Source organism: Excalfactoria chinensis, chromosome 3 (genome assembly GCF_039878825.1).
Source record: "Excalfactoria chinensis isolate bCotChi1 chromosome 3, bCotChi1.hap2, whole genome shotgun sequence".
Classification (NCBI taxonomy): domain Eukaryota; kingdom Metazoa; phylum Chordata; class Aves; order Galliformes; family Phasianidae; genus Excalfactoria; species Excalfactoria chinensis.
In genome coordinates, this window is record NC_092827.1 from 59,213,089 (window position 1) to 59,226,617 (window position 13,529).

At 38.6% G+C, this 13,529-nt stretch overlaps 1 protein-coding gene across 2 annotated transcripts in view; it reads right to left on the bottom strand.

The window, feature by feature from the left end:
- Window positions 1-13,529, bottom strand: part of MTHFD1L (methylenetetrahydrofolate dehydrogenase (NADP+ dependent) 1 like) — a 136,077-nt gene that overhangs the window by 31,261 nt on the left and 91,287 nt on the right. For both annotated transcript variants that reach the window (XM_072332897.1, XM_072332899.1), the window contains one exon: window positions 12,467-12,619. In XM_072332897.1, coding sequence (XP_072188998.1) covers window positions 12,467-12,619 — 153 coding nt within the window. The remainder of the gene's footprint in view (window positions 1-12,466; window positions 12,620-13,529) is intronic.

A 13,529-nucleotide genomic window follows, 5' to 3' on the forward strand; every position in this document is an offset into this window, starting at 1 on the left:
TCCTTTGCCAGCTTTTCTGCTTCCAAAGCTGAACACATTCCATTCTTTACATCAAATGTATCAAAATTAAGACCGTCTCCAGCAGCCAAAACAGTTCCAAGTGGGGAAAAAAGAAAGAAAAAAGAAAAAGAGTGAAAACTTTTGTCCGCTAACATGAAGCGCCGATGGTCATCTATGGGATTATAATAATTTGTTGTATCCCACAGTATAATTGAATGCAACTAAGGCAAGCGACACATGGTTTAAATCAGTGGTTAAAAAAAACCCCACATTTTCAATGAGAGATAAGCAACAGAATTATGTTTTCTGTTATTTCTTAATACAACAGTGGAAATATCTCTTTTTCAGTTTGAGTGACATTTAAAAGAACACCTGATGATCCAGCCAAAAGCATTCTTCTAGTAATCAATTCATTCTCACAGTTCACGTCTCCCTGTACTCACAAGGAAATTCTTACACAAAATGATGACGGCTCCATTCACTGCACTCTGCCCCCAGTAATAACATTACAAATTAAGTCAAAACTTGTAAAATGATGGGTGAAAAGCTGTCCTTTAAGCATAAATATATAGAGATATTCTTTAGCAGTTTCATTAAGAAAGAGATTCCATGCAAAATGGTGCTTAGTGGCAAAGCTGAGTAGGAACTGAACTAAATAGCATATACTTTTCCTCTGGATCACTTACACCGTGCATACAAGAGCCTAAACTCCCTACCACAGGGATGGATTTATGTGGGCAGGTACAAAGCTGTAAGAAGACAGCAGAGCAGCAGCCATGTGGAAGCACTGCTCTCAACAGGCACATGTTCTGCAAGGCAGCAACACTTCTGAGAACAGAAACTGGACCTGAGCCAAAAGCACGAGCTGTGTGGTGAGGAAATGCTGTGGGACACCCTTTGGAGTAAGCACCTGCTGTACAAAGCCCAGGGCTGCTCACAAGGGAACTCCGCTGTGACCAGGGACACACCAGACTCATAAACCATAAATGCAAGATACCCAACTCCACCAGCATTTTTTTTCCCAACGCAGTAACCACAGGCCTCTGTATTTCAACTTATTTTCTGGATCAGAGAGAGGTATAAATCACAGTTCCAGATTCACGCATTGTACAGCTTCCTTGACAAAATCCCAGATTAACACTTCATCGCTGAGCACTGGAAGCTTTGGACAGTGGTGAAAATGTAGTAACTTCTGAGTAGCAAGAGGCAAGTAATGCAAATGGTACAGAGGAGTCACAACCCAGCAAAACCACCTAAGGGATGTTCACTACTACCACCTTTTGAGTGAGAGTGCATTTGCCACACTGTGATGCATACAACATCGCCTTTGCTCAGACCTAAAGGAAAAAGCATAAAAGACTACTTTCTTACAGTCTTCTCAGTGGTTCTCAAGAAGTCTAATTAAGACCACTAAGGGTCAAATTGGTACTTCTGCAAAGTACATTTGAGGTTTTAGTGTGAGCACAGCAGGGACTTCCCTGGGCAGAGCTCTTCAGAAGCAGCCCGGCACTGGCAGTAGGCTAAAAATAAGAAACCAAGAAAGAACATTGAATGTCATCAAATTTCATGTGGATTTGTGGGAAAATTAATGAAGAGTAAAATGATGGCAGGAGATCTTTACTTACCTAAGCAAGGCTTAAAAAAATACTAGAAAAAGTACAACAGGTTTCTACAGGTGACAAATTGTGACAGGTCACAATTCTTCTGCCTTCAGTCTAGTGATTTGTTTTATTAAGTGAGCAAGGAACAAAACCAGATTGCCTCAGCATTAGAGTTTACTGATGATTCACTAAATGGCAAACACATTACCTGCATTCCTCTGCTGCTCTCATTCATGGTATTCATGATTGCAACCAAGAGGCTATCTCAAAGCAAACCTAATATCCAGTATCACAGGGTGTTAGCATGCCAGGTGCCTTGCTAAATACATTCCCCTCAAACACATCAGTGTATCTTTCTGATTGACAGAGGCTCACTGCTCCTTTGTTATATAATTTAAAGACCGCTCTGAATTATAAAATCAGAATTACAAAAAAGATTTCTGAAGATTGAAATGAACATAAATTATAACTATCACAAGTCTGTGTGTATTTAACAGTTGACATGTTGGTCACTAAACAGTGATTGAAACTGAGAACCTTTATGTTATTTTGTATATTTGTTGAAACAAGAATCAGCTGACTTGGACTCAATTGTCTCTGTAAGATCTCTGATAAAGCTGCATGGTCTCCAAAAATTTAGTCTGTTAATACAAAGAATAGCTCCAGATAAATTTAGGGCAGCTGTGCAGAAAAGGAAACCATGGCCTGATTACCTACTTCTCACAAAGTTTCCTGAAACTGGGTACTCTAAGGTTAAGGTTAGCCTCAAATCTTCTGAGCATTGCTAAGCTTTAAGTAGGACAACACGTGTAGATCCCTTGCATTTTTAAAACATTTTATTCCCAGCTGCAACATTCCTATGTATGATCGACTGGCTCATTCTGAAGTTCTTCATGACATTACCTTTTCTTATTAAGCCTGAAGTCTAGCTCATTATGCCGCCTAAAGAAACATGGAAATTAAAGAAAGATGCTGTGGTCAGGCACTACAGCCTAAAATATCACACAATTACAGGATTTCATCTTCACAGAACATTGAGCCCCTGAAGAAAAGCCATTTAACCTACAAGTACCCCCAAATTTTGACATTTCTGAAATATATATATATATATATATAAAAGTGTGAAACCAGTTAAAGACAATGTCTAAATTTATATTAAACCTTTCTATATGACTTCAAGCAAAAGCCAAAAGTCCAGCTGCCAGGCACTAAAGCATAAGGAATCAAACACTGTTGTAGCTAATATAGAATTCTAGCCCATTTAATAGCTACAGAGGTATAAGACTAAAATTTTCCAAAAGACTTCCGTTTTCCTATAGAAATGAACACCTGAACATCTTGTGCTGTTTCCCATTCTGATTTCCTGTGGCCATCCCAGAATGCCCCACCATCCAGCACACTGCACTTCAGCCCTTGAGTCACCTTCAGTCACAGAGAAAGGACAGGTCTTTTTTACATGCCTCTGGGCCTAATATGTTTCCAGGGTCACAGCTCCTGCACAGCTGTACTTAAGAAGTATTTAAGAGACTGCTATTTAAGAGTCCTGGGGACCTGATTTACTGGTAGAATTGGTAGTATCAGGTAATGGATGGACCTGATGACCCTAAGGTTCTTTTACAATCTTAAATGACCCTGTGATTCTACAAAGATAGGCAGGCTATGGCTTTGGTTCTGTGTCAGCCTGATCACTTCCATGCTGAGGTTCCTGTACCTGTTGTTATGAAAACTAAATAATGTTTCCTCTGTGACAAAAACATGCCATAATGTAGCAGCTACACTACTGCACTACAAGCAGTACTCAAGAAGTTCTGCTTGTGTTAAGATATTTCATACTGATACATTTATAATGTAATTGCATTAGCTCAGATCCAATCGTATTTCTTCTTTGCAGGCTCATGAAAAGCTCTGTTTCTTACATCTCCAGGCCAAGACATACCATTCTTGGCTTTTTCATTGTAAAAGAGAAGGAAGCAATGAAGTTAATTTTCCCTTAGTTATATGGAATAGCCATTGTATCAGAGAATCTTAATCTTGGTGTGAAACTGAATATACTCTCACCTCCAAAAACGTGAGAAGAAAACAATAGGGAGAAAAGAAGGGACAAAATATTTACACCATGGAGAAAAAGAGAGAGAGGAAAGTCATCATTCTGGACCAACTGACAGAGTGCTTATATCAGGTTTTTACTTTCAGATACAGGAAATGGTGACAACTACTGCAGTATTGTTTCTGTTGGGGAATTTTCTCAGGTGTACAATAATATGAGCCTTATTATTTCTTTCCTTCTCTTCAGAAAAAAAACACAACAAAACAACCACTTGACAAGTGATGTTCACCAATGTGTCATCCAACCTAAGAAAAATAGACAGGGAAAGACAGATGACCATTAAAGAGCAGCATCAAATAGTTTGTCCAAATAGTAAGAATGCTGCATCTACAGAAGCCCATGGGTCACAGCTGCAACATGTCAGGAATACTTGTTTTAATGGACTTCTCTGCCTGGGAAATAACTCTTGTTCTATAAGCTTCAAGCCCAGTATTAAGCTGGTTTTATGCAACCTTATCCTCATTTACAGTTAAAAGGTAACACTTCATTCATGACATTTCACAGCTTCGGGAAGCAAATAAAGATCAGTCTTTTCAAAGCAAAACCATCATTGCTTATCAAAGGTGAAATACAGCATGCCAACATTTGTCCTTCCATTTTTCAAAGGAGGACACATGAGGAATTCATCAGGAAATGCTACTTCTGGGTGGGTGGATGGATAGAGTAACGGCACTTAGATTTTTTTCAGTGCTGTCCACAGAAGGTAAGTCAGCCTGCTCTGATGGAAATACACCAGACTGGTCCTTCATATTCTTACATGTAACCACCTCACAATTTTGCAGGCCAGGAAACAGTGAATTTTATTCATGGACTGATTTGTCAGGGGACCTCAGTCTTTGCTTCACTGAACTCCTTATTTTAAAATCTGTGTCAAAATTTTCCTTGTCTTGCAAACTGTTAACATGAAGCGATTTAATAAAAATGTTGAACATTATAACATTTATAAAGCCCATGTCACAATGTAATCAATTAGAGAAGCTTCATTTCTAACTTCCCAATAAAATGCTTGTTTGTGAAGCATGTGTGGGATATGTTTATTTAAAATAAAAGAATTTGGAAAATGCCCTTCTTTCCCCATATAAGTTATTTTTAACTAATAATAAATTTATATCCCACTATGTAAAAGCATAACCTATTTTTAACCTCACTTTTTCATGTAAAGTTTATGAACAAAATACTTTAAAACAGGAAATCAGAGACCATTTCCTGTTTTAACAAGGATAATCCCTTGACCAGTGGGCACAAATATTCAGTCCTCTTTATTGTTAATTAGCGCACTCTTCATCCTACGTTTCACAATTTAATGAAAGAAAGCAAGTTGCTGGTAACATTATTAAGTTCAAACCATCTTTCACCTTATTTATCCAGAACTCAATAAAACTGTTCAGTCACAGACTTGCAGCCTCCAGCAAGGTTCCTGCTATTAGTCTTAAATCACTTTTAGAGTTGCAATAACAGTAAGTTGCCAAACTCAAATACACATCTATCTACATCTGCTCGATAATTTGTCTTACTGAGCAGTCTGGAAGAATTTCAGTTATTTAACTGAAGCTTTAAAGTTTTTTTTGCAGCTTACCACAGAATCAATACTTCCTAAATTTACAAATTACCATTTGAAAAATGTATCTGGAAGAATGCTAAGGGGCCAGTGTGGACCTTCTTTAAGTGAGCATAAGCCAGCCTCTGAGGAAAGTGCATGTATGCAAAGAAGTTTAAAAAGGTGACTACTGCTTCCCTGGTGAATGGCTAAATCTCAAATTTTCCAGCCTTAACCATGAGGCACCTTTTCAGAAATGGATTTATTCAACTGAAGAAGACTATCAGGCCAAAAAGCCACTAAAATAGGGAGTATGAAACATTATTACATTTCATCCCTAGAAGGAGGATCGACCGTAAGCTGGAAGTGACAAAGCATTGCTGCTGCTATCAAGCTGAACAAAGACAGGCAATGGGGACACTGAGCAGCAGCCACTCATCCTAAGGACTCAGTGACCCCTAGTCTGGCAGCACCAGCCTCTTCAAGCATCGAAAATATGAATGGGAGAAGCATATATCTGGTTGACCTCCCTGATGCTCAGATATTACATCTTCTGTGTAGGAAGCATAAGTAGAATATTAACCCTTAATGCTGCTGTTCCAAGATGTTCCATAAACTGACTTTTTAACTCCTCACATTTGATCTAAATGGATACATGCAAGGCTGATTAACTGAACAATCAGGGAGGGCAGGCAGGACTGCAGCACCAAGGAGAAGCTGCCATAAGGTGTATTGTTTGGTCACCCACTTCCTGCTCTGCCACAGTGAATGCCCAGTAAGTTTCAAACAAAGCACTCAAACTCCCACATGTCTGCCTTTCCAACACTGCATTCCTATTTCACTTCTGAAGTCATGTGCAAAATCGAAGGGCAGTGGTTAAAATTTCTGCCACTTTCCATCCAAATTGCCCTTCCCAGTGACAACAGGGAAATGCAACTAATAGCAAGCCCCACCAAATAAGCTAAGATACAACAATCAAAGCAGCTTTATCTCCTCATGGTGCCTCACTTTTGATTTCTTTTTTTCTTTCTTAAATGATATAGTTTTATTCATTCTCTCTTGGGGTCATAGTCAGAGAAAAGGGAATGAAACAGACAGAAAAAATAACCATGCTCATATTTAGGTCTCACTATAACAAACAGAAAAATCTTGATGATTCCCAGTCTCTAATAAACCCTGAGTAAAGCATGTTTTAAAAGAAGTGCCCCTTCAGCTGCAGGCATGGTACAGGTGATTCTAATTTTATTTGCCTAAAATAATGCCATCTACAACCATAAGACAGCTGCACTGAGTTCATTACACACTACTTCACAAGTCTGATGAGGGCAAGACATTAACAACCACACTGAAGAAAACTGTTTCAGAGCATAATGAGTAGTCTTTGCTCCAACTTCATTTTAACTTGTCCACACTAGCCAGGCATTACCCTTGATCAAGGAATCCATACTGCTGATGCATCAATTCAGCTAACCCTAACTGAAAACAACTGCTACAGTGCTTCAGATCTACACACATCAGTTTAACAAATGCCTGTTCAGCAGCACTGACCTGTCATACCTTTCACTGAACAGCAGAGCAGAGCCCTTCACATGCAAAGCAAAGTAGGTAAAATTACAACATAAGGGATGGGAGGCTATGGAAAAAAAAATGCAATGTCAGAGGTCTTCTGAATTCAGGGTATCACTTACTGACTACAGTGAAATGTGAAAGTCACTTTTTGTGCATAGAAATAAGTGCCTGCTTTAAGGTACCTGTTCAGATGAACCAATTTATGTTAACAGAAACACATGTTTATTTCTTACATCTAAAAGCTTGAATACAGTGTTAAAATTGCAGGGATGTATTTAATAAAAATACCTCTGGAAAAGAGGACATAGGGAATGTCACTGATACAAAGAATATACACAGCTCACTTTTGTTATTCAAAAGTTAATTTTCAAGTGTCTACATCCAAATCTAAACGCTAGCATAGTAAAATTATGCTCAGACATTGCTTAAAGTGATGTAAGATTGGAAAACATATACAGACACTGAACACAGAAAACTACTTTTACAATAACCATACTGAAACTGTTTGTAAAGGAGGTTACACTGAGAAGAATCTGATCTACTCTAAAAGTTAAATAGCTTACCAAACAATGCACTGTATTTTATTCTGTGATACATTGCTGAATGCTTTAATCCCACCCCAAAACAGCAAGAGCTCCTCTCCAACCACTCAGTTTGCTGAAATAATGCATCTCACAACTTCTTTTTTCTACTCAAGTGAAAACAAAGCAAAACCAGTTCTGCTAATTTTACGAATGCTGTCCCTTGAGAAATCTAAGGCTAGTGTGAAGGAAGCTGTAATCAAGATGCAAATTAATTTTGCCAGTAGGACCAGCAATGGGACCTGCTCTTTCATCCAGAAAAGGTAACACAATGTACTGTATCATAATGTAGGTTAAATAAAGCTTATTACCAAACACAAACAGCAGTGAAGATATATTTGAATTACACAGAATTTAAGTGCTTTGCCTTTCAAAAGACATGGAGATAATGATATATTTTTCAAGAAAATCTTTTCTTCTCCCATAAAAAATAAATAAATAAATAAATAAATAAATAAATCCTGAGTCATAGGCAAGGCATGTTCTCCTCTCTCTTACATCCATCAATTACACCCATGATTTCCTCCTGGACGGATCTTAGATTATGTCATTGTTTCAATTAATACTTTTGGAACATCTTGCAGTCTTTCTTACTACTGTGACTCTTACTTCAGTGCCCTCTCCCAGTTCTCCATGCATACCCTGGATGTATCTTCAAATGTCATAGGTATCTCCTCCCAATGGTACAACTCTCAATTCAACTTTCTCTTTCTAGCCAAACCCACAATTCCAATCCTCTCCCCAATTTTCTATTCTCATCTTCTCACCACAAAGGGACACAATCATCCTTGACTCTTAACTGTCTCTTGGTCCACACACCTGGGATGTTCCCAGAGGCTACCACATAACCCTTTTTATTATAATGTACAGACTTTACCTTGTCCTTTCAGCTGAACCATTCACTTGGGCCTACTTTTGTCTCATCTACAGCAACTCTCTGGCCAACCCAATACAGACACATCATGAAATCCACCAAGGAACACGGATAATTTGCTGGTGCTATACTACTATAAATTTCTCAGCCTCTGGGTTTTAAACACACTGAACTAAAGTTAACTGTCCTCACCTCATCTTCTTGCTAATGACCTTAACTATGTTTTCACCTCCTGTCCCATCAATTCTATTATTCAATTCTACCTTGAATAATCTATCAGATTTCCTCTGAATGTAACATCATTCAGCACTTCCATGTACATCCACATTCAGAATGTTGTACCCAGTGAAATTCAGAAAACCTCTCTTCCTCCTCTTCCGAAAGAATTACGCCTACCATAATAAATGTTATATAATCTAATGAAAGAGCAGATAGTCTTTCTATTTCTTAGGATTGTTCAGTTGAGAACTGCACGATTTCACTCCCGCATTTAACAGAAAACAAAAGCTATAAATTTACATTTTCCCCACAATTACTGTAGTTATCTCAAAACCAGTCTGCAAAATCTATGAGCTGTTTGTATTTTTTCAACTAGATATCTGGCACTATTAAGCTATTAACCACTATGAAAGAAGAAATTCACTTAGCAGGAAACAGTATCTTCCTTCCCAAAGTATTCAAAACATATTTACTTTCACATGTTTCCTCACCCTTGCAATATTCAGGTACTACTTTACCAGGACAGTCCTGGCTGTAACCTACAAGTGAATTAGGGTTTTAACATTCCAATAAACTGATTTCAAACCCCTCCATGTTGTCCCAAGAATCCCTTCCTAGAGAATACAGTTTCAGAAGAAGTTCCAGAGGCTTGAAGTGCTTTCTTTATGAGGAGAAATAACCTTCTGTAACAGATCAACCCTTCTTCAGATACTTCAGTATCTGAAGGATGTCAGTTCAGTGCAAGAATTTACGAGTTGGTGTGTCACCAAGGAGTCCTCATATTTTCACTTTATTTATAATTGTAAGCCATTAAGACATAAGCACATCTCTGAAAGAGGTTAGTAAGAATTTAAAAATCTCACTGTGAATCACATGTAGCTAAATTACTTGCACTGGTGATTTGCTAAAGTGTGACTTCACAAAGGTAAAAGAAGGGAAGTTTTGCTTCTAAAATGAGCTTAATTTCTTGCACATCACACAGAAGAAAGCAACAGAAATACAGCTCAGTATGAGAAAGCACCAAAATGGGTGGGGGTGGGGAGAAACACACATACTACAAAAATCTAGTAATAACTCCACCCAAGCATTGCTAGTGAATGACCTCACTTGTTTCCTACATATACTCCAGCGGTCTTCCTGCCATCACTCTGTTGAGCCAAGCAATGATGTCAACAGTCCACCTGTGAGAGTGTTGTAGCCCTCTGGGTCAGGGTCACAGGGAACTCAGAGAAAAGCTCTGCCAGTGTTAATTACATGCACATCTTGTTTCACTGCTGATTTCCTCTGATAAGGCTCAGCTCACTTTTCCTGGAAAGACTTCTATGCTGGAAGCCATAGCCAAGTATAACTCAAAACAAATATTACTTAGAGAATATGAAGATAAACATTATTTAGTTTTAAATATATGTATATATATATATATATATGTCTAATAGTTCTGAGATATATATAAATCTAATTAATTTACGTGTACCAACAGGCTAAACTACAAATGCTAGTTACTGCAGATTGCTTCTAATCTTTCAGAAGTACTTCTCTCTTCCATTTGTAATGCTCTTCCCAGTTAAACTGGAGCAGAATTCTAACAACCTGCTTTACCACTTTTCTGCCAGGTTAGAGTGAGAGAAGCTTGTCCAGTAAATAATACGCTTTGAGAATGGAGTTTGACGGTGGATCTCTTGCCCTTCAATTAATTCTAGAGAAAAAATTGGATTATAAAAGTATGCTAGGAACACATTCAGACTCATTCATACATTCAGAATTGTAGCAACTCTGATAGTTTCAAGGAAATGTTCTGCCCCACATCCTTGACCACTAACAGTATTGTTCAAACAATTTAGTGTATATTTAGATCTTTATACATCATCTTGCTCTATAAACTCTTCTAAAATACAAAATACTATATTACCTTCCCCATTCCTGATGCAGGAAAAGTTATATGGCTATACTATGTTTCACTGAAGTCAGAGTAACTAACCAGAACATGTAATTAAAAATCTCATCCACAAATTCTGTATCTATCTATCTACAGTGTTTTTCTTTAGAACCATAGCTTTGGTTCTAGGTGATGAATTAAAAACACGAGGTATCACTTGAAATTATTTTGTCTAAAGTGGTGGCCTGTGGACAGTTCAAGTGGATTTACGAGGCTGAACTGCAGCTAGTTTGCATTGAGGAGGTCAATGTGACTCATTCAGAAAGTTCAGACCAAGAACATTTCACTCCGACAACCTACAGAATAGCTCCCTCATGGATTTCAAGCAGTTTCTGCCCATTCTTCACATGCATTCCTCACAACTTTATGACACACAATTTCCAGCACAAATTTGAATCCAGGCCATGAAGAAGATACTTGAACTTCTGACAAATTGTACTCTCTTACCAGTAATTGGAGTGTGGTCTTACACTATTTAAACACACAGCTGTGCAGCACTTCTGGTGGATGTACATCATGTAGCCACACAGAAGGAAAGTACATCCCCATGTCCAGTGAGCTAAAGTGACACAGTTTCCTGAACTCCAGGAACTCTTCTGGTCAGAAAGTACTTCCTTCCTTGTTTCAAACACTTGATTGTTTCAGAGGGAATTAAAAACAATAGATTAGAAACTTTCAGCCTTTGCTAAGTGTACTGCTATGCAAGGAAATCGGGCCATGCTCTGGGAAGATGAGATAACATTGGGAGAGGACTCTCTTCCGGAAATGCAATAGCTTTCGCATCCCTTCTTTAGCACCATCACATGAATCAGCTACATATAAGTAATAATTCCTGCTATGAGATGTCAGATGCAGTTCAACTATTGTTTGAAAGAAGATGTGCATGGTTAGCAAAAGGCATGAGCTAACACAGCAGTAATTTCTCAGCTATTTGATATGCCACGTCAGGGAATAAAACAGTAGGAGTTTCTTAATCTTTGTCTATAATTTAATGAATAATCAGGAAGAAAGCATGACAATTTCCTCTTTTTAGTACTCCATTGATTACATCTCTAAAAAGGAGAAAGAAGGTGTTATTTCTGCACTTACAAACCAATCCCCTTCTCACTATAACTTAGTTTCACAGAGCAAGCAGACACGTTCATAGCATCTTGGACTCATCAGATCCCAAAGGAACACAATTTTTTTTTACCACACTTTTTCCTGACACGATTCCTTTCATCCATGTTAGAGATGAAGGATTTAATATTTAGAATATAATAAATATAATAAAGGGTCTAGAGGGCTGTTACAGACCTATGAGGAATGGGTGGTGCTCCCTAGTTTGGCCCAGAGCATAGGAGGAGCTGAGGGGATGGCTACAGATCCTCATAGAGGGGAGCAGAGGAGCAGTGCTGAGGATCGATGAGCTCTGCTCTCTGTCACAGTGGCAGGGCCTTAGGGAATGGCATGGAGCTGTGCCAGGGGAGGGTCAGGTTGGGGTAAGGGAAAGGGTCTTCACCAGAGAGTGGTGGGCATGGAACAGGCTGCCCAGGGCAGCAGGCATGGCCTCAAGTGCCAGAGTTCAGGGAGTGTTCAGACACTGCTCTCAGACATAGGGTTGGATTTTGGGTGGTCCTCTGTGGAGCCAGGGGTTGACTCAATCATCCTTACGCATCCCTTCCAACACAGAATCACAGAATGCCCCAAGATCATGTAACTACAGTTATTTGTGGGCTGCAATTTGAATAATAAAAGGAAACAGTTGTGCACTTGTATTTTTTTCAAGACGAGGGTGCTTAAGTACCTCAGACTCAAAAACATAAGAAGCAGCAACAATTCTCTCAGACCCTGTAGTAGCTCTTATACATTATGCTTTCCTAATTCTCTTTTCCTATCAACATACAGCTTTTCCTATAAACATACACAACATCAAGGAATAAAATTATTACTTAAAACATGAGAACTCATCTGGTTCTACACATTTTTTAGCGATAGTCGTACTTCCATATCAAGCTAGATCAAAAGAAGAGGAGCGATCAAGTTGAATGGTCAGTACTCACCGTTCCTACCAGGGGGTAGATGAATCCAGCTCCAATACTGGCTCTCACATCACTAATCGGTAAAATGAAACCAGTGGGAACACCCTTCCTCTCTGGTTGATGGGAGAGGGATAGGTGAGTTTTTGCCATGCATATGGGAAGTTTTCCAAATCCCTAGCCAAAAATAGAATGAAAATAAAAGAAAATGTTTTTAAGATTACAGTAACACAGAATACATTTTCACTTTGTCATCGACATTTCTATAAAACCTAAGATCTACATAGCAACAGCTAATCTCAATTCCTTAACAGCTAATATTTCAGAAATTGACAGAATACTGTATTTTATATACTACTCTCTCTCAGTTCAGGCCCACACCTCCAAAGAGAGTTGCCTGTAATTATACCCACACTTCTTGAGTGAATTCTCACTCTAGAATTAGGTGCAAAATGTTGCCAATAGAATAGCCAGAGCGTGCTATTTTCTGAAAGAGTGGTCAAGCAATTCTCTCTGGAATCTAGTGACCTAATTAGATACCTAGATGCAATGGGAATTCATTGCCCCAGAGCCTCTAAGGGAATCCTCTCAAGGGTAATAATAAATAGATTGTAATACTTTACTTTGTTTTTAAAAAGCACAAAGCGTGTGAGGCAATGGCAGCCACTTTACTTATGAAAATGTAATAGTTGGTCGAAAAGTGGGAGAAAACACCAGGGAGCTCCCCTAACACTGTTTGTCTCCAAGATTATTGATTAACCTTGAGTGAAGCACATTCCACTCTTCTCTTTATGCCTTGACAAACAAGGATGCAATTCACAAGGCCAGGAGAGGCAGCACTACACTCTGCAGCCCATTGCTTACAGCAATCCTTTAATGACACTCTGAATATATTTCCTGACACTACTAACATTTAGACTATAAGTGGATTAGAGAATTGCAGAGGGAAAAGAGAAATAAATGGGATATTCTGCTCCTAGTAGACTAAGCAAGCTTCTTCTCCATCTAGAAAATCAAGTTAATTCTCAGGAGATTTGTGTTATAGAGAAGATAGCAATACTTCTGCTTGTCTGGCCAAGCTGCTGAA